At 35.7% G+C, this 25,667-nt stretch overlaps 3 protein-coding genes across 3 annotated transcripts; 2 read left to right on the top strand and 1 right to left on the bottom strand.

Moving 5' to 3' along the window:
* The first annotated feature begins 3,492 nt into the window (after nucleotides 1–3,492).
* On the top strand, nucleotides 3,493–5,589 carry LOC123660297 (transcription initiation factor TFIID subunit 9). The gene is made up of 3 exons (XM_045595399.1): nucleotides 3,493–4,036; nucleotides 4,863–5,085; nucleotides 5,417–5,589. The coding sequence occupies exons 1-3, from the start codon at nucleotides 3,666–3,668 to the stop codon at nucleotides 5,534–5,536; spliced, it is 714 nt and encodes a 237-aa protein (XP_045451355.1). The 5' UTR covers nucleotides 3,493–3,665; the 3' UTR covers nucleotides 5,537–5,589.
* An 809-nt stretch (nucleotides 5,590–6,398) lies between these two features.
* LOC123660265 (hydroxyacyl-coenzyme A dehydrogenase, mitochondrial-like) lies at nucleotides 6,399–13,550 on the bottom strand. The gene is made up of 5 exons (XM_045595358.1): nucleotides 13,267–13,550; nucleotides 12,798–13,073; nucleotides 12,141–12,226; nucleotides 7,121–7,335; nucleotides 6,399–6,736 (listed from the first exon to the last, which is right to left on the bottom strand). Exons 1-5 carry the CDS (start codon nucleotides 13,378–13,380, stop codon nucleotides 6,495–6,497), a joined length of 933 nt encoding a protein of 310 aa, XP_045451314.1. The 5' UTR covers nucleotides 13,381–13,550; the 3' UTR covers nucleotides 6,399–6,494.
* Nucleotides 13,551–16,135: 2,585 nt separating this feature from the next.
* On the top strand, nucleotides 16,136–21,119 carry LOC123660278 (probable 3-hydroxyacyl-CoA dehydrogenase B0272.3). The gene is made up of 5 exons (XM_045595372.1): nucleotides 16,136–16,489; nucleotides 16,808–17,080; nucleotides 17,822–17,907; nucleotides 19,164–19,378; nucleotides 20,785–21,119. The coding sequence occupies exons 1-5, from the start codon at nucleotides 16,379–16,381 to the stop codon at nucleotides 21,021–21,023; spliced, it is 924 nt and encodes a 307-aa protein (XP_045451328.1). The 5' UTR covers nucleotides 16,136–16,378; the 3' UTR covers nucleotides 21,024–21,119.
* Nucleotides 21,120–25,667: the final 4,548 nt, after the last annotated feature.

The raw sequence follows: 25,667 nt of genomic DNA, 5'->3' as shown, positions 1-25,667 counted from the left end.
CGGCATTTGAAGATAGGGCAAGGGAGACTAGTCAGTTTTTGGTAGCTAATTAAGAGGCATGGGGGATCTTTGTGCAACCAATAATTAGAGGAAGAGAAGAGTTGGGAAAGAGAATAGAGTTTACTAATAAGTGGGTGATAACGGGATTGAAAGACTTTAAAAAGGAATCTATCAGATAGGTATTCTTCGAAGATGAAGAGGGGGGTCAACACATTCAACTTGGAGAGCATTAACTGGGGAAGATTGCATGGTACCTATAATGATTCTTAATGATTTGGACTGTCTAATGACCTTAAAGATAATTTATTATACAGTTCTAAGGGGAAAGACCCGTAGTCTAAATGACTACGGACAAGAGAATTATAGAGTAGCTTCTGGGAGTAAGGATGGGAGCCCCACTATACTCCTGAAAGGGACCGCAGTATATTAATGTTCTTTTCACATTTCTGATTTATGTGATTAACACCCAAATATCTTACACTATCTTTAACCGGGAAAACTTGTTGGTTACTAATTATATTAATGTCAGAAACAAGTCTGGAACGAGAGAAAACTACTACAGTACTTTTGTCAACAGATATAGACAACCCATGATTATCTAACCAATCATTCAAATAGCCAATGGCAGAGTTCGTCGAAGAAGTCGAGTAGTGCAGTCATTTATGTCTTTGGAGGAAATATATAGTGATATGTCATCTGCACATTGAAGGACATTGCAAAAACAATTAACTGAGCGGTCTAAATCATGCGTATATATACTGTAAAGGAAAGGGCTCAAAACAGAGCCTTGAGGAAGTCCTTTCCACACCATTCTTGGAGGGAAAGAAGAAGTCTTGTAGATATAACAATAGAGCGGGAAGAAAAATAATTGTAGATGAAATTTGTCATTCTCACGGGGATACTCAGATTTAGCATTTTCTGTCTGAGTACCGGAAGAAAAACATTATCATATGCAGATGCCGCATCAAGTAATACTCCCACGACTGTTTCTTTTTTAGAGAATGCAATGCGTAAGTCTGTCATGAAGATCCCTAGGCTGTCCATGGTACTAAAGCCTTTTCGAAAACCGAATTGAGTTTTGGAAAGGACTCCTCCACTTTCCATGATCCATTCCAATCGGTTTTTAATAAGATGTTCAAGGATCTTAGCAACAGTGGACGATAATGCTATTGGTCTATAGCCAATTGGGGTCTGTACTAAGTTTTTCCGGTTTAAAGATAGGCAAATATAAATAATTTAAAATATCTAGGCACAGCTTTTGAGTAACTGGACCAATCTTGACTATAAAAGAATAAGGGATACCATCCTCACCAGGAGAGGAGTCTGTTAAGGACTGCAGAACCAGTTGAAATTCCTCCATAGAATAGGGGGCATAGAATTGATTTACTGGGGTAGGATTAGAGGTTATGTACACTCTTACAATGAAGGGACCGATAGAGGTGCCAACTTTTGCGAGAAGGCATTGATCCAAGTAGATATGTCATTGGACTGATGGTTATCACTAGGAGAAAGTGTTCCTCTAAATCTCCTAATGTTTTTCCAAACAATAGAAGGGTGAGAGGCAGGGGATAAACTTTCGCAAAAGTGGTACCAGCCACTCTTTTTCTTTTTAGAGAGCAGTCTATTCACTTCAGCTGCCACTCTTTTATAATTTAGTTAATTATCTAGACTCATAGAAAGAGAGTATTGTCGCTCAGCATCTTTGCGACGCTTACATGCATTTGAGCAATCAGCATCCCACCAAGGAGGGGATGTCCTTCTAAAAGTGCCAGAGCCTTTTAAAGGAATTACCTTTTCAGCGCTTTGCATTTTTAAAATAATTATATACTAGGTGGACGTTGTTTTATTGAACAGGAGGGACATGGCTGACTTCATTATCCGTAGCTACTGCAAACTGTGACCAATCTGTTTTGGTCACATTAAATTTCAATCTAAGGGGAATAGGGTTAACAGTAGGTCTAGAAGAGAATGATAGTGATATAATAATTAGAAAATGATCGCTGCCAAAAGAATGAGGGAGAATGATCCACGAGGATAGGGAAGAAAGAGATGCAGAGCAGAATGATAAGTCCACAGCACTATTTGGGTTTTGTAGAGGAGAGACCCTGCGAGTGGGGGACTCGTCATTTAACATAACAACAAGGAAACCAGTATGGCTGCTCCAGCTTTGCCATCACTCCTATCGTCCCGGAGGCATGCATAGTTCGGGACTCTAAAATGAGAACCAGGTTTTAACCACGTCTACTGAACGACAAGAATTAATGGTTTGTGCTTTTTAATTAAATATAATAAATCATGGATTTTGTTTTTAACGCTACGATAGTTCCACTGTAGGATGATGTGCTCCATTATTGGGAATGAGATTTGCAAGCTGAGTTAAGTACTTGTGAATATTGTTCGGTAGCTCGGAATCACTGAACCGGAAAAGCAAGTTAATCAGGAGAGAAGTAAGAAGTTCAATAACGTAATCTTTAGGAGAGAGAGAATGTGATAGAGGGAGGAGGCGACGAGGAGTAAATACTGTTTTTTATATAGGAGATTGTGGTTGGAGGAGTATTCTTTCTATTTATAGAGTAAGAAAGAGAAGAGGAAGAGATTATTGTAGAGCCAGCAAATGAACGTCTTACATGAGGGAATCTGGCAGAAGCTTCGAGGTAGGAAATGCTTTCTTAAGACATGATGGGAGCTTTTGAGAATTAAAAGTAAGGACAACTGACTGGATGGGGATCCAGGTAGGGGAACCATCATTAACAACTTCCCGCTCAATCTCCTACCTTATAACCTACATATCCAAGGGGAACCTCTAAATTAGCCACAAATTCCTCCATAGACCAATCTACTGGGACATCTAGAACAATTCCCATGCGAGATACACTATAAGATGGAATTAGTGCCATAAACCTAGCAGCTCCAAGAGCGGGATGGTCCAGGAAGTGATTAGCATATTCGGCTGATTTAAATTCAATAGAAATTCGATTCTTACCGATTCTCTTAATACCATCCATAACAATGTTTTTGATGCTGTTTTGAATAAGAAAAGTCCAAATTGAATAGGGCGAAGAACTGTACCGCTACTGGATTCAGACTCAGGTTTGGTGACATAAACAACAAATGGAGCAGCATCATCCGAAGAGTATAACCTCTTGTCGTTTTGGAATTCGGGGCTGCTGTATGTTAATTGAATTGAAGGAGTCGACGAAGATGGGTTAACAACTAACCTTTTAGTCTGGTCAGAGTCAGAAGGATCGTTTAAAGGTCTTTTTCTGTTGGTTTTGTTACCATTCTGTAACCATTTTTAAAAAACAAAAAAACTACTTACAACGTACACTTAACAGTACACAACACAAACAGATATATAAGTAATTCAATTCAAGTGGAAATTGCCAAAAAACAAAATCACTAAAAACTCGAAATCGCTTGTAACTGAAACTTACCAGAAAGCAGAGACCCTGAGCAGAGCTTGTACAGTGATATAGTCTTTACTCTTCTATTCTTTGTCAAGTGTCAATTGGCATATTTGTGTCATTTGTCAACAACTCAACACTAACCAATCGCTGGCACTCGTGTTATTATTGTTTTATAAGTTTAAAAAAATCACTTTTGATAAATAGTATAAATATTTTTTTATCATTTGTATTTATAAGTTTAAAACTATCTAAAACACAATGTCGGAAAAAGAGAAAACGAAAACCAACACGCAATTAATGAAACACCTACCAAAGGACGCTCAAGTTATTATGTCCATAATGAAAGAAATTGGCATCACAGAATACGAGCCGAGGGTCGTGAACCAGCTCTTAGAATTCACATATCGTTATGTTACATCCGTGTTGGATGATGCGAGAGTCTTTGCTAACCATGCGAAGAAAAAAACAATAGATTTGGACGATGTAAGATTGGCGGTTCAGATGCAATTGGACAAATCCTTCACGAATCCTCCTCCCAGAGAAGTGCTCCTCGAGCTAGCGAGAGTAAAGAATGTGAATCCTCTTCCATTAATCAAACCACATTGTGGCTTGCGGCTACCACCAGATCGGTATGATATACATTCAAACTATTTATTTACTTTAGTTAATATATCAACAACAAATCTTCACAATAAATTAGGTTATATTTTATTAATCTAAATAAAATTGTAAGAAAGATTATTTTTTATTTACTAGATGAATGAATGAATTATTAACTAGAAATTTGAATAATGAATCATGGTTCATGCAAACCTTAACCTCCCAATGTTCTCGTTTGTAAGAGTTTCTCAAAATCCTTATTGTACTAAACTCTTGTTATTATCATTTACCTGTATGAAAATTTTCAACCTTAAAAAATCTAGTCATTTTCAAGATTTGTGATAATGAGGCAATGAATGAGTGACCTTTGATTTTATTTAGCCTTTATTAAGCCGTGGATTTACTTATTTAGACATACCAGTAAAAGATATTAAATTATTTATTTATACATTATACAAATAAATAAAATTGGAGTGTCTGTTTGTAATATTCATATAACCACATTTTACTAAATGCATATTGGATGTATATATACGGTACATAAACCAAACTAACAATTTTTGTCTGTATGTTCTGGCTAATCTCTGAAACGGCTGGACCCATTTTGACGTGAGCTCCACTGGCAGGTAGCTGATGTAATAAATAGTAACTTGGCTACTTTTATTTTAGAAATTTATTTATTTTACAACCTTGCAAACTGATAAATAACTTTTTTGTTAAATTACACGCGAACGAAGTTGCGGGCACAGCTAGTTGGTTCATAAACAATTACTGGACTTCTTTTCACTGCGAGCTTAACTCACTATAGTTAAGAATTAATAATATCATAAAGATTAAACCTATTTTTTTTTTCAGTTACTGTTTGTCAGCCTGCAATTACCGTTTGAAACCAGCTCCAAAGAAAGTAGTCACTAAAGTTGCAATACCGGCCACACCAACCATGAAAACAGTGACCACGCCAAAACCAGGAGGACCACAGAATGTTGTTGTGAAACGACCGCCCGGAGCCATAGTTAATGTGTCGTCAAAACCTAGTGTGGTTCCTAAACCAGTTCTCAAATTCACATCTAGTAGTAAGGTGAGAAACTTAGAAATGAAATAAATTTTGTTCTCCAGATTTAGACCTAAAAAATATATAGATCACTAAGTTTGACAATGATTTGATTAGACTAAATCAGTTTGTAGTATTAGTTAAATGAAAATTGTAACCTATTTCTGTTCTAGGCAATCTACTTTATTCTTTAGTTTCTGACCTTTTATGCTCTGCTATATTAAAACTCATTCATTTTTTTGTTCATAATTAGTTATGGTTATAAGTAATAACCATATTACTTTATTTTGTTTTTTGATTTCCTGTACTATTGATTTTCATTAAATTACTATATTCGGTATTGGTTCGGTATTTTCAGGTGGTAGCAAAACCAGCAGTCCGTGTCACAGCGGGCCCGTCCTCCCAGGGCCCCGTCAAGATGGAGGTTGATGAGGTCTCACAGAAAAGGAAACGTGAAGATGATGATTATGATATGTAATTAAGTATAGGTGTTTAAAAACATAATATTATTAAAGTTTATTATTAACGATATTTTATTTTTTTAATTGAAGGTGGGCACAGCAGGAAAATTTCTGCTCAAAATATTGAACAGCCTGACTGGGTAGTACCTCTCGACCTTACAGAAAATCACAGATAAAAAACACTGTTTTCAAGCAGTGTTGTGTTCCTGTTAGTGCGGAATTGGGGATAGGGTCGGAAACGCGTTTGCGGTGCTTCTAGTGTTGCAGATGGTTATAATGAACATTTCTTGTATGTAACATGTGTGACATTCCTTATCCATTATGGAGTGACATAATCCTTGTTGATTAAAACTGCATAAAATCAAAACAATTTTAAACACAAAACCATGAAGTTAAGAATTGGAATGATAGTACAATCAAAAATAATTCTATTACAAAAATTCCCTAATATATCAAATGAATTGACATCGTACAAACTTGAACAAAAGAGAAATTCTTGTACATATTAATAAAATGTTATAACAGTGCTGTATTGACACATACTATACATTTTCATTCTTTGCCCAGCTACTAACGTTCCCTTTATATTTTGTATACTCTATTGATTATATTGTGATGAATTGTTCGTTATTCATCTGTTCAGACAATAAAGAGGATTGAGTTTAAGTCTGGATACTTGTGATAATCTGAAGAAAGATAGAATTTAAGATAGTCTAAGGAAACATTTTGCATGAAAACATATCTAGGAGGGTATTATGGGTACGGTCGGCAACGCGCTTGTTGCGTCTGGAATTGCAGGTGTATATAAGCTACAGTACTCGCTTACCATCAGGTGAGCTGTAAATTTGTTTGCAACTTAGTTAAATAAATAAAAAACAATTTTAAAAATAAAAACTTTAATAAACAATATATATAAAAGGTATATAAATATATTTGATTTATTTTGATTACTCTTACAATATGGTATCTTTTTATTTATTTCTTGTCGTACTTGTAGAAGCCTTCTCCAGTCTTTACTCCGAGCTTACCCTCGGATACCAACCTATTGAGTAAGGGAATAGGGTTGAACAGTGCTTCCTGTGGGTACTTCTTGTGCCATCCGTCTAATATAAACTTGTTGGTGTCAAGACCGACATAGTCGGCTAACTCTAAAGGTCCCATGGGATAGCCTGCCCCTAACTTCATGGCGATATCAATGTCACGGGCTGAGGCATCACCTGTAAAATAAAATAAATTTAATTTATTTATGTTAGAATTGTTTTTTGCTATGTTAATATAAAATTACAATGGATAATTTTGTTTGGGGTCTGATGTTAAATTTTTTTTACTGTTAGTGATGAAATTAGAAAATAGAAATCTTATAATGTAAATGTACAGTTTCTAATGACCCTGCTTTCAGCTCTGGGGGCTGTCAATTCGATTTCTATTTATTTATCTATGTATGCTTATTGAAAAAAATGTAGCTATATGAAACGACTAAAACAAGCACTAAGCTTTGCTGTTGCTTTTGCTAGTAATGCTTAACTTAGTAAACTGACGACTATGTATGCATGTAAAAAAAAAACCGTAATAGTATAAAAAAATTCAAATAAAATCCTTACCCCTTTCAAACAATCGAATAGCCTCAGCTATGTACGGTACAAGCAATCTGTTCACAACAAATCCGGGGGTATCCTTGCAAGTGATACAAGTCTTGCCGACGCTCTTGCCCCAGGCCATCATGGCTTCGTACGTAGCATCGGACGTTTCTGAAGCTTTCACTACTTCCAGCAAACGCATTACCGGTACTGGGTTGAAGAAGTGAAGACCACCGAACCTGAAGTAATAATGTAATGTTAGTTATTTAATAATATCCTGTAAGGTTTAGGATTTCAGTTGAATTTCGATTAAAAAATTTAATTTTGTCGACAGTTTTGTAAGTACTGATATTTTACTTTGGTTTTTAATTTTTTAAAGTATTGTTACGTGTTAGGGTTCGAAGGATTTGGAGAGAAAGACCTGCTGACTCTTTTCAAGACTTTATTCACTAGCACTAGGTCCAACACAAAGCACTAGGTTCAAACACTAAGCACTAAGTTCAAACACTAAGCACTCACGATGTCCTCAGTCGTAGCCAATGTCGTAGGTTTCGCTGGTACCACTCTTGATCACTAGTTTTCACTCTTGAAGTCGCCTCGAAGATCGCTCAAACTGAACTGCACTCGCTCGCCTACCTGCGGCTATTTATATCGGCCGACAAGAGACCCAGACCATTCTGGAAAGTTCGCGCATGTACCCGGTTTTCGAGACTTTACTTCTATATAGTTCCACAATAGTTCCTCTAACGCCATCTAGTATTGAGTAGAGAGTTTCATGCGGACTCTGTCTTTGCGTGGTTTTAATGGTTGCCGCTAGATGGCGCTAGTTTCTTTGTGTGTCCTTAACACTACTCCCCTCTTAGAGATGCTCGTCCCGAGCATCGTTGTTACTGCCATGGTAACGCGCCAGACGGTCTATGTGTACCACTTTGAATGTCCCTCTTGGTTGCTTTTGAATCCTGTAAGTCACATCATTCAGTCGGGTAACCACTTTGTATGGACCGTCCCACTTGGTCTGCAACTTTGGCGATTTCCCTTTCCGGCGGGTTGGGTTACGCAGCCACACCAGTGACCCTTCCTTGAAGCTGCTCGTGTTCGATTTCTGGTCGTATCTGGTTTTCATGTTCTCGCTTGAATTTTTTCATTTTCCCGAACCAAGGCGTGTATATAGCGCATTTTTTCCCTTAAATCGCTGACATAGTCTTGTACGGTATTTGGTCCCTCTGGTGCCCCTCCAGTCAATAGGTCTACTGGTATTCGTAATTCTCTACCGTAATTGACATACGCCGGGGTAGCTTTTATGCTCGCATGCTCGGCGGTTCGGTAGGACAGAAGGAAGAGTGGTATATACTTGTCCCAATCTTTTTGTTTATCGTCTACCAATTTCGCCAAATGCCTCTCAAGGGTCTGGTTAAATCTCTCAACCATTCCATCAGACTGTGGATGGTACGCGGTGGTCCTCGTCTTATGCATGCCCAAAATTCTGCACACTTCCTGGAATACTTGCGATTCGAAGTTCCTGCCCTGATCGGAATGGATTTCTAGAGGCACGCCAAAGCGGCATATCACTTCTTCGACTAACTTAGAAGCGACTGTTGTAGCTTCTTGGTTTGGTATGGCGAACACTTCGGGCCATTTGGTTAAGTAGTCCATTAAGACCATAAAATACTTGTTTCCCGATTCCGTTACAGGAAATGGCCCCGCTACGTCAACTGCAATTCGTTCCCACGGTGCACCGACGTTGTACAACCGCAGGTTCCCACGGCTCCTGGTCTGTGGTCCTTTTACAGCAGCGCAAGTAGTACATTTGCGGCACCAATCCTGTACATCATCTCGACAATGCAACCAGTAGAATCGTTCTCGCACTTTTGTTAACGTCCTCTTGACACCTAGATGACCTCCTGATACGCCATCATGTATTTCACGGAGAACATCTAGTACTCTCGTTCTTGGGACAATTATCTGAAGGTGGAACTCTCTGCCGTTAATCTTCTCCCATTTCCGGTAGAGTATTCCGTTTTGAAGTATCAGACTGTCCCATTGAACCCAGTACGCCTTAGTGACAGCGCCAGTGGGTGCAACCTCACTCCAGATTGGTTTTACGTCATCCCGTTTTCTCTGCCGTTAATCTTCTCCCATTTCCGGTAGAGTATTCCGTTTTGAAGTATCAGACTGTCCCATTGAACCCAGTACGCCTTAGTGACAGCGCCAGTGGGTGCATCCTCACTCCAGATTGGTTTTACGTCATCCCGTTTCTTCCATGTGATGATGTGCCGAAGGTCGTCATCTCTTTCTTGAGCTTCCCTCATAGCATCACTCTCCCAGATACCCAAAGGATTTGTTCTTGTTAGCTTTAATGTGACTTCATTAGAATCCTGCTTAACACAATGTTTGCAGACTTCCGAACACTGCCTTCGTGAGAGTGCGTCGGCATTCCCATACAACTTTCCGCTGCGGTGTTTCGTCTTGAAGTCATACTCCTGATCCCGGGCAGGAGGCGAAGCCTTTTGCTTCTTCAGCTCCTCTATTTGTTCCTCGATCCTTTTCATCCTTGCTATCTGGGTCTTCTTTTGCGGACAGTTGAGCTGAAGATGGCCCCTCTCGCCGCACTTGTAGCACATGACTCCAGAACTTTTCTTCGTAGGAGCCTTAACTACCTTAGCTTCCTCAGAGACCTCGCAGATCTTAGGGGTCTGCCGTATGTCAAGGCGAACAGCCTCGACCTCCAAAGCATGCGCCAATGCTTCCTTTAACGAGGTGTGGTGACGAAGCCTCACTGCAGCTCTGATCTCCAGGTCTTTGATTCCGTCGACAAATGTTTGAACAATATTCGTGTTTACCATCTTGGTGTCGGCTCCTGGGTATGACTTCCTGACGAGTTTTTCGATTTCCAACGCCCATTGTTGTAGTCCTTCTCCTGGGCGTTGAACTCTGTCACGCAGTTTGACACGGAACACGTGCTCCAGATGTCGATCCCCGTATCGGGATTCAAGTGCCTCCATCAAGTCTTGGAACCCATTCGTATCCGTATGTGGCAGTGCTTCCAGAACCGACAAAGCTTGCCCCCTGAGCGCAACAGTGAAAGCGGGCAGGCATTGTTCTTCCGTCCATCCGTTGGCAGTAGCAACAGTCTGGAATTGTCGACGATAAGCGTTCCACGAAGTAGTGCCGTCGTATGGAGGCACTTTCACTTTTGCTCCTTGCCCCACTCCGGTAGTTCCACTAGACATCGCAATTCTCATGGTTTCAAGGCGTACTACTCTCTTCTGTAGTTCAGTGAGGCCGGTTTTCACATTTTCAAGATCCAATCCTAACCCGGTAACTCGTTCTTCCACTACGTCGACATCTTTTCGAAGCTTAGTCACCGCGTCACTAACATCTTTTATAGCCCAAAGCGTTTTTTCTTGGAGCTCTTTTTGTTGCTCTTGTAATTCTTGCAAAGCACTACGAATTTCAGCCTTTTGTTGCTCTTGTGATTCTTGCAAAGCACCACGAATTTCAGCCTTTTGTTGCTCTTGAGATTCTTGCAAAGCACGAATTTCAGCCTTTTGTTGCTCTTGTGATTCTTGCAAAGCACCACGAATTTCAGCCTTTTGTTGCTCTTGTGATTCTTGCAATTTGAAACTTGTTTGCTCTTGTGATTCTTGCAAAGCACGAATTTCAGCCCTTTGCAGCTCCATTAATTTAATTAAACTTGCTAATTGAAGAGCCACTTGAGTCTGTAGAAGCTACGGTGTCGCTGGTGTGGGTGGTAAGGTGGGCGGATCCAGTGGGCGGGGCTTGGTCCACGGTGGGCGGAGCTTGGTCCCCAGTAGGTGTGGCCTCCGCAGCTCATTGTGCCCTTGTTCTTACGCCCTTGAAGTCCTTGAAGTCTTCTCTCGGAGTCAATGGCATCTCCAAATCTCACTTCCGACACCAGTTGTTACGTGTTAGGGTTCAAAGGATTTGGAGAGAAAGACCTGCTGACTCTTTTCAAGACTTTATTCACTAGCACTAGGTCCAATACAAAGCACTAGGTTCAAACACTAAGCACTAAGTTCAAACACTAAGCACTCACGATGTCCTCAGTCGTAGCCAATGTCGTAGGTTTCACTGGTACCACTCTTGATCACTAGTTTTCACTCTTGAAGTCGCCTCGAAGATCGCTCAAACTGAACTGCACTCGCTCGCCTACCTGCGGCTATTTATATCGGCCGACACGAGACCCAGACCATTCTGGAAAGTTCGCGCATGTACCCGGTTTTCGAGACTTTACTTCTATATAGTTCCACAATAGTTCCTCTAACGCCATCTAGTATTGAGTAGAGAGTTTCATGCGGACTCTGTCTTTGCGTGGTTTCAATGGTTGCCGCTAGATGGCGCTAGTTTCTTTGTGTGTCCTTAACAGTATGATACAATATTTTAAAAAATACTCGAAAAATTAGAAATAATGCTACTACTAGAAATAAGACACTAGGCATATGGCCTTTTTTATTGTTTTATTACATTTTTTTACTAAATTGATACATTTGTGTTATATTTTTACCTCTGTAAATTATAATATAATCGTAATCCGTAAAACAGACAAAGCTTATTAATCAACCAGGCAATGCGGATATTGCTAATTCTACAGCAATAGGAGAGATAGCTATAAAAATTGCCACTAACTAGGCAATCAATAATTGTGTTTGCTCGCAAATGAAAAAAATCGACTTCAATTACATCGACAAGCAATACAATGTAAGTATACGAAACAAAATAACAAACGCACAAGTTGTCACCACGATTTTTGAGAGTTTCCCTCGATTACTCTGGGATTCCATCATCAGATCCTAGTTTTCTTAACATGGTACCATATTTGTGATATCTCCTTTCCAACAAAAAAAAAAAGAATTATCAAATTCAATTCATAAACGACAAAGTTATCCACGAACATACATAAAATATATATATATATATATATATATATATATATATATATATATATGGTCGAATTGAGTTCCCTCATCCTTTTTTGAAGTCAGTTAAAAAGTAATTGAATATGTTAAAATTTCTAGAAACTTACTTGTCTTTCCTCTTAACAACTGATGAAATTTCATTAATTGAGAGTGAAGAGGTGTTGGACGCTAATATGGTGTGGTCCGGAGCGGCCTGAAACAAATAAAAATATTTTAACTAAGTATATATAGGGCTAATGAACGTAGTTTGATCTATATTTTATACAAAAACTTTTTGGCAGAGGACTCATAAATATTAAATAATAACAAATCATAGCTTAAAATTCTTTTCTATAAATGAGTTAGCTCAGAAAGCATTATATTTGTCAAATATACTTATATAAAATAGATAACAGTATACTAAAGTTCTGTTGTGATGTTCTGTGTGATATTTTTTGTTCTGGAAGCTTATACCAGCTTTATGTACATGTGCATTCCTCATTATACACTGTAACTAAAGCAGCTTTGACTCAATTTTATCCTTCTTATGAAAGAGAGACACTGTTTTATTTTGTTAAAAAAAATATATATAAAAAAAAATACAGTGTCTCCTTCGTTTTTTTTTCTGTGTCACGTGACATTGGCGAAATCGACAGTGCCCGGTGGCACAACTGAAAGCCATTAAACTTAAGAATTAATTAATTCATTAATACAGTGACATTAGATATTTACACAATTTTATTGCTTTAAGTGATAAGGTTGCCTTTTGTACTTTTTATACTTACTTCATCAAGTTTCTTAAACAGTTGGTGTTTGACATCCAAGTTCTCAACGATAGCCTCCACTACAAGATCAGCACTTTTACTTGCACTCACGGGATCTGTGGCTGTTTTGATCCTGGCCATTGACTCTGTGACAAACTTCTCTGCCTCTTGAGGATTGTCCTTGTAAATCTTTTTGGCTACTCTGCCCAAATTGTTGCTAATTGACTTTTGTGACTTTGCCAAAACATCAGAATTCACATCCACTAGAATCACATTTTGACCAGCTTGAGCTGATACCTAATAAAAAAAAGTTTCAAAATATGTAGCCGACAGAAATATTATTTTAAGATCTCGTAAAATATTTGGCTGCAGAGAGAATTAGGTACTGTTAGGGCTACTTGAATTAAAAAGTACTGAAAAAAAAAATTTAAAAGTAATAAAATTATTCTAAAAAGGTCAATAAACCTCTTTAATTTTTTTTTTTTATTACCTGTGCAATACCAGATCCCATCAAACCACCTCCAATAACAGTAACATTTTTAATTGCACTTTGTACTGCCGAAGAACTAGAAAAGCTCCTTGCAATAACGCCAAACTGGATCATTTTAATATATTTTTCTATTTTATTACTAAAAAATAAACTTGGTAAATACCAGTTTATAGAAGTGTTCAAAAGTAATACTAATTTTAATAGATAAAAGAATTCCAAAGTTCACTTAAAAGTTAAAATTGATATGACAGTTCCATAAGTATTTAAGTATAGTACACCAATAGTACACACTGGATTTATAAGTGGTCTATGCCTCTTTGGTAGTATCCTGGTAGCTATGACGGTTATTCTCACGTCACTAAGTTCACGTTTTTTAATTTTATGAACTCCAAGATAAATTCCAGGACTTGTTGAAATAAAAAAAAATAAGATCCTTGTCAATTAACTATTTATTACTGTATATTTGTATACGACAGAAAATAGCATTGTATAAAACTAGAAGGCTAAATGATCGATCGAATTTACAGTGAAAATAATAAATGACTAAAATTTCATATTATGCGCTATTTTTTAAATAAACTGTTATTGTGCCTAAGGATATAAGGACAAAAACTTAATACTTGTAAGAATTTCAGGTTTTAACTTTGAGTGTACTTAAAAATCTAAAATTAGTATAGGGCGAAGTGTTAATGTTAGGGATTTTCGACCAACTAAATAATTCTTATTAAAGTAGGTAGAATTGTGAGTTAAAAAAGTTAAGTTAAATCACACCATCATCATAAAGTAAATAAATCTGTTGTCTTTACACTACATTTGATTGTTTATATATATATGTAAATGAATCCCTATTTCCCTTGGTCACACCATCACGCGTGAACGGCTGTACCGATTTCGCTAATTCTTTTTTTTTTGTGTTTGTTATAATATCAGGTAAAGGTTATTATGTAAAAAAAATAAGAAAATGGCGCGAAAAATAAGAAATTTTAAGAATACTTAACCACCATATAAAATTGTTTCTAAAATAATTGTGTTTGCTGGAAACGAAAAAAAAACCGACTTCAATTACATCAACAAGTAATATAACGTAAGTAGACAAAAAAAATTAACAATGATCAAAATCGGTTCATAAACGTCGAAGTTATATATGTATATCGAATTGAGTAACCTCCTTCTTTTTTGAAGTCGGTTAATAACCTTAGCTTTTTGGAGAATATAAATATTTATGATGTAACCTAATGACGTTTGACATAGAATTGACAGAAGATTGATTATAACACTTTTTTTAATATTTTTTCTAGCAATTCGAATGCAATATTCATAGTTAAGACTCGACAACGTTTGTCAGGTCAGCTAGTTTATTTTATACTAGCTGTGCCCGCGACTTCATCCGCGTGGAATTTAACAAAAAGTCATTGTCCCGTTTGCAGGGTTATAAAATAAATAAATTTCTAAAATAAAAGTAGCCTAAGTTACTCCTTATTGCATCAGCTATCTGCCAGTGAAAGTACCTTCAAAATCGGTCCACCCATTTCAGAGATTAGCCGGAACAAACAGTCAGACAAAAATTGGAAAAATGTTATTTTGGTATATGGACCATTGCATTCGTAAAAAGCAGTTATTTCGATATAGCAAAATTATTATTACAATTTTATTTATTTGTATAGATTGTCTACGTAAAATACAAAATGTTAAAACTATAATTATATAACTTAAAATTGATCGTATTATCTATTATATTTTATTGTATAGTACGACGAACGAGTAGTAGATACCCTGACGCCTTAAGACATCGTCATAAACAGAGTAGGAGAAAGGTTCCGTGAATAGTAGGTACTTAGTAACAGTTACCAAGTTCGACTTTAAACTTACAACTAAATTTACTAATCAATACCAGTAAAGTTAAAAATTAATACTTTCAAGTACCAAGATTAGTTACGTCGGTACAAAATCGAGCAGACAGCGGTATCAATGTGTACGTACGCGTAATGTTATTGTGTTGCGATTTAAGTACCTAAACTTGAGCGAGTTCAAAATGTGATAGCGTCCTTAAAAGTAGGTTCTCTTCTAAGTAGGCCGTAGTCCAAAAATGGTACGAATATAAAATAATTCAGAGTACAGATGAGACAAAATGTAAATATAATCGCAGACTAACTTGCGTTTTTATTTTTTTATAATATTAAATTAACCATTTTAAGGTATTTGTATTTTTTATTGAATGTATTTTAATAATACTGAACGAATTGTTAAGCCTTAATATTTGGACAAGCTAGTTTATTAAAAACTTGAGTTCTCACTTTCTCAAAGACCAGATGCCAGGGTTGAACCGCCCTTTCTAATCTAGATCTGCATGAATTGGTACTTATCCAGGTTGCTAAATGAAATAAGTTATCTGTGTACACCATTACCTACAACCACAGAGTATAGTAATACATATAGAAACCTGCCTACAACCATCCTACAACACTCATGAAATTTGATTTTATCAGTTTTTGTTTGTGTGCCTGTGTGAACAAATACTTCAATGATTCAAATTTCAATCTTGATTCATTCTTCATTTGTTCGCAATTCGCATACACACATTGTTTTGTGACATACAGTGACATATATATGTGTGTATTATCGGTCAATGTGTGTTATGTGAAAATAATGCAAATATATAAATAAATAAATATAATATATAATATAACTTGTTTGTTTATTATTATGATGACATGAAAATATAACAATTTTATATCTATAGTTAGCTTATTTATTACGCTTATATGACTTTAACATAAAATATTTTTAATGAAATTTTCTTATTATATTAACTTTAGGTTATTCAAATAAATTGACAAATATAAAAGTAAATAATAATTGATAATTCTGCTATATTGCTATAAAAAGTTTAATTGTTGTGAATTTGATAGAATGTGTTTACGTTGCGGCTTCACCGACATGGCAGGTGAGTAGTTACTAATGATTATAATTCTCATAAATTATCGCATTTTATTATCTTCTACGTGCTGCGTGGACTTTGAAACTTATAAGCAGTTGTAACAACGACAAGTCATTTATCATTTACACGGCAAGTTAACTTCGTGTCGTTACGAAAGCCTTAAATAATTACAAAATGAATAAATTAGTAGGTTTTACTAGAAATTTTTCAAATTCCGTTTCTCTAAATGCTATTAAGACTGTTACGGTAGTTGGAGGAGGTCTTATGGGATCTGGCATCGCTCAGGTAAGCTAAAATAAATATTTAATAAGGCTATTTTAATACAACTGTATAAATAGTCTTCATTCTTTACACATGTAACTGTACTTTGAATTTCGCTTTGATTAGTAAATACACAGTTACTGGCACTTGCTGCCTACAGAATATCTTTACACATTATAATAAATTAAAATTAAAAAAAAAAATACGACAATAATTAGCTATAATTAATATATATTAATTATATGTATAACTATATTCATCATTGCCTAAACACACTAATATTTCTTTTGCTATATTACAACAATGCTCTTCAATTCTCTATTTAGTCCATTTAATTTCAAGGTCGCAGCTCAAGCAGGTCAGAATGTAACCATTGTGGATTTGAAGCCAGAGTTACTTGAGAAAGCTCAGAAATCAATTCAGAATAATCTTAACCGCGTCGCAAGGAAGGTTCATAAGGACGATCCATTAAAGGCAGAAAGATTTGTTAAGGAAGCAAGTGAGAGAATCAAGGTTTCCACTAATATAGAAGATGGAGTTAATGTCGATTTGATTGTTGAAGCGATTGTTGAAAAGCTTGACGTCAAGCAAGAGCTGTTTAATAAGCTTGATCAGGTATAAATTTTTTATATTTTTATCCAGTGGTCCCCTGACCACTGGTGGTGATCCCCAAAAATAGAGCAATAAGGGAATTAGTCGCACTAAACAATAACTACTAAGTACTCCATACAATTCAGCCTCTAACATCCCAATGCTGGGCATAGGCCTCTTTCTCCATTCAGGAGAAACTCCAGTAGAAATACTCAATATTTTCCCCAAAAACAGTTGGTGGCTAAAGTGCTGACAAGTGGTCTCTCATCACCAAAAGGGAAAGGACCACTGTTCTAAAATAATAGAATTTTTTAGATAATAGGTGGCAATGAGCTTTACATATGATAAAACTTTATTAGATAATATCAACTATTTTGTAAAAGCTACTCTGTATTATTAACATTGAGTTGAAGGTTCTATTTCTCTATTTTTTTTTAATTACTTAAGATTTGTTTAAAGAGATAAGAAAAATAAGATAGCTATTACAATCTTGTTACATAAGTATTACCCAATGATGTTCCAAATTAAAATGCCGTCTCGGTAGGAGATATACCTATGACAAGTCCAGTCCGAGTGCTAACAAGAACACATCTCACTGATGACACTTTTAAATCATTTAGGGACAGTAACAGACACGAAAAAAAAACTGTAATTAGTACATGGTACATTATATTTTAAATGTTTTATTGAACTTATGATAAACTTTTAAACCTGTATTAATATTAATGGGCATTTTAAATTAACTGACTTTAAATTTCCTTTCAGCTGTGCCCGGAACACACTATTCTCGCTAGCAACACTTCATCTATTTCAATTAATGAAATTGGAGCTGGCATTAAGAGAAAAGATAGGTATAAATATGTTATTCCTATCTTTAGTAGGCTTCTGCCTACGACTTCGTCTGCTTGGACTACGCTCCTATTGGTCTTAGCGTGATGATATGATTGCTTCTATAGCCTATAGCCTTCCTCGATAAATGGGCTATCTAACACTGATAGAATTTTTCAAATCGGACCACTATTTCCTGAGATTAGCGCGTTCAAACAAACACACAAACTCTTCAGCTTTATAATGTGGTATGGTATGGTAAGCACGGGTTGGTTAACAGCTCGGGTTGGATAAATCATAATCAAAAATTACTTCTTACAAGTAGGCTATATGTGCAAAAAAAACTTAACTTTAAATAACATGTAATATAAAAAGTACACATTACATATCATGAAAAAACTTTTAAATCTTACATTGTAGTAAATTAGCCAAATTTTATTATAAGAAAAAATTAATGCTTAGAAAAAAAAAAAAAACAAAAGAACAGTAAGATACAAACGCTTATTGTAAGTTGTACAATAGATGAGAAATATTTTTTATGAAGTATAACATAACAATATGCTTTATATATCAAACCAGCATTTATTCATAACATATTGATTTCAACAAATATATGGTGCAAAGGCTTTATCGCTGAAAAGCGATCTCTTTCAGGCAACCTAGGGGCAGAGATAGGCAGGGTATACATTGAATTATGCAAATTAACCAATACGGCTGCCCAGCGTGGTGACTATTGGCAAAAATCATGAGTGCGCGCCAAAAATTTCAGCCTTTAGTGCCTGGCAGCCTCACTATTCCTAGTTATATATGATAACCAGTGGAGGCTAGTTGGTGATTGCCGGAGGCCGTGACGATAAGCGTGAACTTGCGAAGGCCTTCGTCTAGCAGTGGATTGCGATAGGCTAATCACTTTAGCCTATAGCAGTCCACTGCTGGACATAGGCCTTCCCAAGTTCGCGCCAGACATCCCGGCTTTCCGCAATCCTCATCCAGCCTACACCGGCAATCCTACGCAGAATGTCGGTCCAACGGGCCGGAGGACGTCCCAAACTGCGTTTGCCAAGACGCGGTCTCCACTCCAGGACCTTATAGGCTAATGTGTATGTGTAATTATGCAAATAAATAACAGAAAAAAATAATTGCAACAGTGTGTAACAGGTATTACAGGGGCCTCCCTGGAGGCGTGCAATTAATTTGCTAGTTGTAAATAGTTGAGATTGTGTTATAGATAAATAACAATCAAATTTTACCTTCCAATATTGTTGTTTAATTTTATCAGATTCGGTGGTCTCCATTTCTTCAACCCAGTTCCTGTGATGCGTCTCCTGGAGGTGATCAAAGGTGATCATATATCGGAAGAGACCTACCAGGCTATGATGTCGTGGGGCAAGTCTATCGGCAAGACTTGTATCACTTGTAAGGACACACCTGGCTTTGTGGTGAATAGGTTGCTCGGGCCGTACAGTGCTGAAGCTATGAGGATGTATGAGAGAGGTAATATATAGATGTTTATGTACTTTATGTTATGTGTAAGTATGTATATTATTGAGGTGGAGCACAACATTATATATCCTGCTCAAAATTTGGAGCAGCCCAACTGGGGAATTACCTCGGACCTTACAGAAGATCTCAGCTAAATGTTTTATTTTTGCTATCAAGCAGTGTTCTGTTTCTGTGGTGAGTAAGTAGCCAGAGCTCCTGGATAGGGTCGGCAACGCACATGCGATGCTTCTGGTGTTGCAGGTTTTTATAACTTACAGTACCTTATTTGTTCTACTACTGTTGTGTGTTTATATGTATGTATATTTGTATGTGTATATATTTATCTTATACTATTGAACGAGCAATTCTTGTATATATGTATATATATTAGCTATATCCGCGACTTCGTCGGCGTGGAATTTAATAAAAAAATTATAGTTCAGTTTGCAGAATTAGGTATCCATACAAATAAATTTCTAAAATAAAAATAGCCTAAGTTACTCCATACTATATCAGCTATCTACCAGTCAAAGTCCCGTCAAAATCGGTCCAACCGTTTCAGAGATTAGCCGGAACAAACAGACAGACAAAAATTGTAAAGAATGTTAATGTTATTTTGGTATATGTATCATGTATACATCCATATTCCACCCATTATATTACTTGTCGATGTAATTAAAGTCGTTTATATATATATATATATATATATATATATATATATATATATATATATATATATATATATATATATATATATATATATATATGTAGCTGTACCAGTCAACTGTTACCTATAACACAAGCATTAAGTTGCTTACTTTAAGAACAGATGACCGTGTGTTATAACATATTTATTTATTTAATCAGGTCTTCTTGTCATTTATGTTTTAATTATTTTTTATCACGCATAACTAAATTATGGCAGACCATGAATATTACATTTCACTTATGGTTTAATTAAGTAAAGTCGATAGTCGAGTAGATAGGCTAACAGTATGATCACTCATCATCATCATCATCATATTTATTATTTTCTTAATGCTTTTTTAATTTTTTATTATATTTAATTTTTATATTGCCTTTACAAAAAATAGATATATCGAGCTGCTATGTTAAGGACATATTAATTTTATTCTATTTGAGGGTTTTAAGTATTGTATGTAGTTTATTAATTTGGTTTTGTGGTTTTTGGTTAGAAAACAGGTTTTATTAACTTGACTGCTATATACATATGCATATATATTTTTAAATGCATGAGCTGCTTTATTAATACACATAAAATGTAAGTATATTTATTATATTATATAGTATTATATTATATATTTTTGCATAATAATATATAATATTATTATTTATAAGTTTTTTTTAATAATTTTTAATGACAAATTGGGTTATTTTTATTTTTTATCTATTCCCAGGTGACGCGTCAAAAGAGGATATAGATATTGGGATGAAGTTGGGTGCGTCATATCCTATGGGACCTTTGGAGTTGGCAGATTACACAGGCTTGGATACGAACAAGTTTGTGCTTCAAGTTTTGTATGAAAAGACTGGAAACCCAGTGTTCAAACCTATACCATTGTTAGACAAGTTGGTAGCGGAGGGAAAACTTGGTATCAAGACTGGGGAGGGTATTTATAAGTATAACAAGAACTGATTTCTTTCAAAGAATGCAATTTTTTGATAAATTTGTTTTTTATATTCATGTTAAAAACTAAAAATGTATTTTTTGAATAAATTTTTTATTTTACTATTAATGTTTTATTTTTGGTATTGAAAAATATGATAGAAAAAAGTTCAAATTTCAAGTTTCCAATTTCTATCTTTGGACTTACAATTCGACATTCCTTGGACAAATTCTTTGAGTGCTATTGCTCTATACAAATATTGTTTGCATTTACACTCTATTCTCGTTAAGGAAATAGTGAGTCATCGTTGTCACGCCACTTTACTAATTAAATCGTTGTAAATTAGAAGGTCATGTTCAAATTGACCAGTTGAAGTGAAAAACGTCAAGAGGCGTAGCTAGTTAGTAGTGGCTATAATATAAGTGGCACCGCTTACTCGCTGTAAAATCAAAATCAAAAATAGCTTTATTTAAGTAGGCTCCAAGAGCACTTTCGAATCGTCATTTTACAAATTAAAACTTTAGAAATTAATTATTATTTTTGTAAAAGTGAAGCTACCACCGATTCGGAATGTAGTTTCTGCAGAGAAGAATCGGCAAGAAACTCCGCAGTTACTCTTTTGAAAATAATATATAAACTGTGTTTTAGAACAAAATTAGAAACATGTTGCATGAAATACAGCGTCACTAAGTCCACACATCTTTATCAACTATGTAATGCTGCACCGAGTAGTAAGCTTTATCTATTAATTTTTTTTTAATAAAAACTTTTAATATATGTTGAGACAATTCCAAAGTCGTTTGTGGTATTTTATTATACATGCGAATACCATGACCCAGAAAGGAAACGTTTACTTTGCGTAGTCGAAAACTTGGAGTTACAATTTTGTTATTCCGTCTCGTGTTTACAATGCGATTATTACTATTTATTTCAAAACAATGAATATTTTGGTGGATATACATAATATTGTTATAAATATACTGCGACGCGATCGTTAATATGTCCACCTTTTGGAAAACATCCCGTAGGGAGACTCGAGCTCCAAGATCGTAAATGCCGCGAATAGCCCTTTTTTGCAAGATAAATATAGTCTCAATATCTGCAGCATTACCCCACAGTAACAGGCCGTAAGACATAACACTATGGAAATAGGTAAAATATATTAAGCGTGCAGTTGCAACGTCGGTCAGTTGTCGTACTTTTCTAACTGCGAATGTCGCCGAGCTGAGTCTACCATTCAAGGATGACAAATGGGAATTCCACTGAAGTTTTGAGACCAAATGTATCCCTAAGTTTACTGTAGTATCATTGACAATAAGCCTCTCGTTATTTATTATAAAATTATAATTTGGATGCTTAACATTAGGTAACGAAGACACAACGCACTTGGTTTTTTTGGCGTTCAAAACCAAGTTGTTTATTTTAAACCAATCTTGAATTCGCGACAAACAAGCGTTCACGTCATCATAATTTATTGTTTGCATTCTTAACGCGAATAGATCTTTAATTTTAATATCCACTCTGAAGCTGTAGGAGTCTGTTGAAAAGCGTCTTTATACAGCGCCCTCTCTGTTTCACGGATCCGTTCAGAACACGAGCTATTGAAGAATCTTTTAAATAAAAATATTCATAATAATTTCCGTTCCCTCAGAGTCGTTCAGATTTGAACTTCAAACGATCAGTTACAGCTTACAATTAACGTCTTCTGTCTAACAAACCATACTTTTGCGCTTAAATATTTTTATTTATCAAAAAGATTTATAAAAATCACATACATGTGAAAGACTGTATGCAAATATTTATTACAATCGCTCTTGTGTAGTGGTGCGAAGAGTCACCTAAAACACCGACGGTTTGCGGGTTCGATTCCCGCTCGGGATTGATATTTGATTTGTAAAAATATTTCTCTCCGGTTTTGATGTATATCCTTTTGGGTCTTTCCATCGTGCCTCGAAGAGCACGTTGAACCGTCGGTTCCGGTTATCATAAATCCCTGATAGCGATTTTTACTCACAGTAGGGAACATATCCGCCAACCCGCAGTGGAGCAGCGTGGTGGATTAAGCTCCAATCCTTCTCCTGCATTGAGAAAGAGGCCTATGCCCAACAGTTGGATGTTATAGGCTGAATGCGTAAATATACATTGACTAAAACAGATAATATTATTACACTATATTATAACACCTTAATTACTTGTTGGCACCACAACCACAGACTACAGAAAAAAACTTTTTTTTACTGTAGTCTGTGACCACAACGTATAGAATTATAGATTCTTCGCTATCTTTAAAAGGCTGTATGGATTATAGTCCTTTGCCTTTCCCTATTGGGGATAAATTTTAAAACAACAACAACTATTTTTAAAAATAAAAATTTCGTCAGAGGGATTCCACTAGCTTTAAATTTTTGATGTTTCCGATTCATTAAATTCAACATATGATTAATTAATTCTTGGAGTGAATGTCGTTAAGTTGTGCCTATAATAGTTAAAAAAGGACAAACACAATATGAAGTGTAAAAAATTACGGCGGTAGAAATAAATATCTTCAGTCGGTTTAAGTTGCACGTCTAACTAGCTAACTTGTTGTTAATTTTACATTCATGATCAAAGCCTTTTGGCCTTATTACGTCTATTTAAATACGGAAATAAAAATTAGTTTTTATCTAATCTTTCTAATACTTTACTCTCGTACGCTTATCTGACCTTGTGTTTTCAGAAATTAAGTTTATTTTTGTTAGTATTATCTTATGTATGTGTGACCATTTTAATACCTGGGTGGGGGATACCATTTAAATACATATTAGTTGTACTGTATGTCAGGATAAGATGTAGCCTTCACTGGTCGATACATGCGAAATACATTAAATCATAATTGTGTTTACAGGCAAACGAAGAAAAACCAACTTCAATTATATAGACAAGTAATACAACGTAAGTAGACGAAAACATGGTCAAGTAAATACGCATTATCAAAGATTACTCCAAAAGTTGTAATCAGATCTCGACGAAATTTAAATGTGACCACAAGATAAACATTGGCTTTCGATTAAATTAAAAAATCATTATAATCGGTACACCCAGAAAAAGTTATGCGGGTTTCGAGAGTTTCCCTCGATTTCTCTGGGACCCACCATCAGATCCTGGTTTCCTTATTATGGTACCAAACTAGAGATATCTCCTTTCCAACAAAAAAGAATTATTAAAATCGGTTCATAAACGACGGAGTTATCCCCGAACATACATAAAAAAATATATATATACGGTCGAATTGACTAACCTCCTCCTTTTTTTGAAGTCGGTTAAAAACAGACCTACTAAGTAAATATAATCTGTAAGCCATATTGAACTATTGATTTATTTATTAACGCAAAACTTTGAACCTTTTACGTGCCTACATTCTCTCGTATTTTTTTTTTTTTTTTGATATTGGAAATTGGAACACGACGCTGGCGATATATATATTTTATTCGTATCACTAGATAGCAAATAAGCATACGGGCTGCCTGACGGGTAGCGGATGCCGTAGCCTATGTACGCCTGCATAAAAGTATCGCAATTCGAAAGCGCGTTGTCGATCGTACCCTTGACCCTCCCCAGGAGCTCTGACTACCTTACTCACCACAGAAACACGATAGTACTTAAGATTATTACTACTTAGCTATGAACTTCTGTAAGGTTAAGGTACTTCCCTAGTCGGACTGCTCCAGATTTTAAGCAGAACATTTCCTACTGTGCCCCACCTACTAAATTTATATCAAATTTTTCTATCTTCAAAATAGAAACTTTCGTAAGTTTTGTGTTAGTCATAGGGTAGTAAAAATACTTAATTTACAGGCGATGCTACAGCCCGTGATATCGATACAGCCATTAAGTTAGGTGCGGGTATACCCATGGGTCCTTTAGAGTTAGCTGACTTCACTGGATTGGACACTAAGAAATACATTTTGGCTGTGATGTTAGAGAAAACTGGCAATCCTGTGTTTAGACAAATACCACTTTTAGACAAATTGGTTAGCGAGGGAAAGATTGGAAGAAAAAGTGAGGAAGGCTTCTATAAATATAAATGATTAAAATTAAATAAGGACTTTTAGAAAAATAAAATGTTGGCGGACTTAGGTTTAACTTTAAAGAGCATTTACTAAATATTTGTAACTTTAGTTTTAATTTATTAAATATAGTTCGCGTCATGTAAAAAGAACGCTGGCTTTGAAGCTGCGCAGTAGCGATTTATCGGTCTATTTGGTGGTATGGGGTAGGGGACGGGAGTGTTTATCACGTGTCGCATGCTTGCCGGTGTGCTATTGGTTGGACAGTTCGACGTCGACTCAAAATATTATCGCGCACAAAAGTTTTAAATTACGAAATAGTTTTACATAGAGAAGTGAGAAAAATTATTTATAATATATAATTCGCGTCATTTAAAAAGAACGCTGGTTGTTAAAATGCGCAATGGCGATTTACAGCGTTGCCAACTCTTGAAAAAACTTTTTCGTACTGTCCATTTTTTGGAAGAGTCTTATTTGGTAAACAAACCACTGTCAATCGTAATTCACGTTTTTTCCGCATTTATCACTCACTTTCACAACACATTAGCATACGGACACTTGTAAAACTCCATTTACTATTTATTTCACTAAAAAAACAAATATCAATTTATCATTTTATACACATAA

Source organism: Melitaea cinxia, chromosome 15 (assembly GCF_905220565.1).
Source record: "Melitaea cinxia chromosome 15, ilMelCinx1.1, whole genome shotgun sequence".
Classification (NCBI taxonomy): domain Eukaryota; kingdom Metazoa; phylum Arthropoda; class Insecta; order Lepidoptera; family Nymphalidae; genus Melitaea; species Melitaea cinxia.
This window is presented reverse-complemented; position numbering and strand designations above follow the sequence as displayed.

Excerpts from the sequence above, each read along its gene's own strand:
- LOC123660278 (XM_045595372.1), top strand. The coding sequence starts at position 16,379 with ATGAATAAATTAGTAGGTTTTACTAGAAATTTTTCAAATTCCGTTTCT. Across the intron at positions 16,490-16,807 it reads TGGGATCTGGCATCGCTCAG|GTCGCAGCTCAAGCAGGTCA; the intron begins GTAAGCTAAAAT and ends TTTAATTTCAAG. Across the intron at positions 17,081-17,821 it reads TGTTTAATAAGCTTGATCAG|CTGTGCCCGGAACACACTAT; the intron begins GTATAAATTTTT and ends ATTTCCTTTCAG.
- LOC123660297 (XM_045595399.1), top strand. The coding sequence starts at position 3,666 with ATGTCGGAAAAAGAGAAAACGAAAACCAACACGCAATTAATGAAACAC. Across the intron at positions 4,037-4,862 it reads TTGCGGCTACCACCAGATCG|TTACTGTTTGTCAGCCTGCA; the intron begins GTATGATATACA and ends TTTTTTTTTCAG. Across the intron at positions 5,086-5,416 it reads AATTCACATCTAGTAGTAAG|GTGGTAGCAAAACCAGCAGT; the intron begins GTGAGAAACTTA and ends CGGTATTTTCAG.
- LOC123660265 (XM_045595358.1), bottom strand. The coding sequence starts at position 13,380 with ATGATCCAGTTTGGCGTTATTGCAAGGAGCTTTTCTAGTTCTTCGGCA. Across the intron at positions 13,074-13,266 it reads TGGGATCTGGTATTGCACAG|GTATCAGCTCAAGCTGGTCA; the intron begins GTAATAAAAAAA and ends TTTTTTTATTAG. Across the intron at positions 6,737-7,120 it reads TATTCGATTGTTTGAAAGGG|GTGATGCCTCAGCCCGTGAC; the intron begins GTAAGGATTTTA and ends TTTATTTTACAG.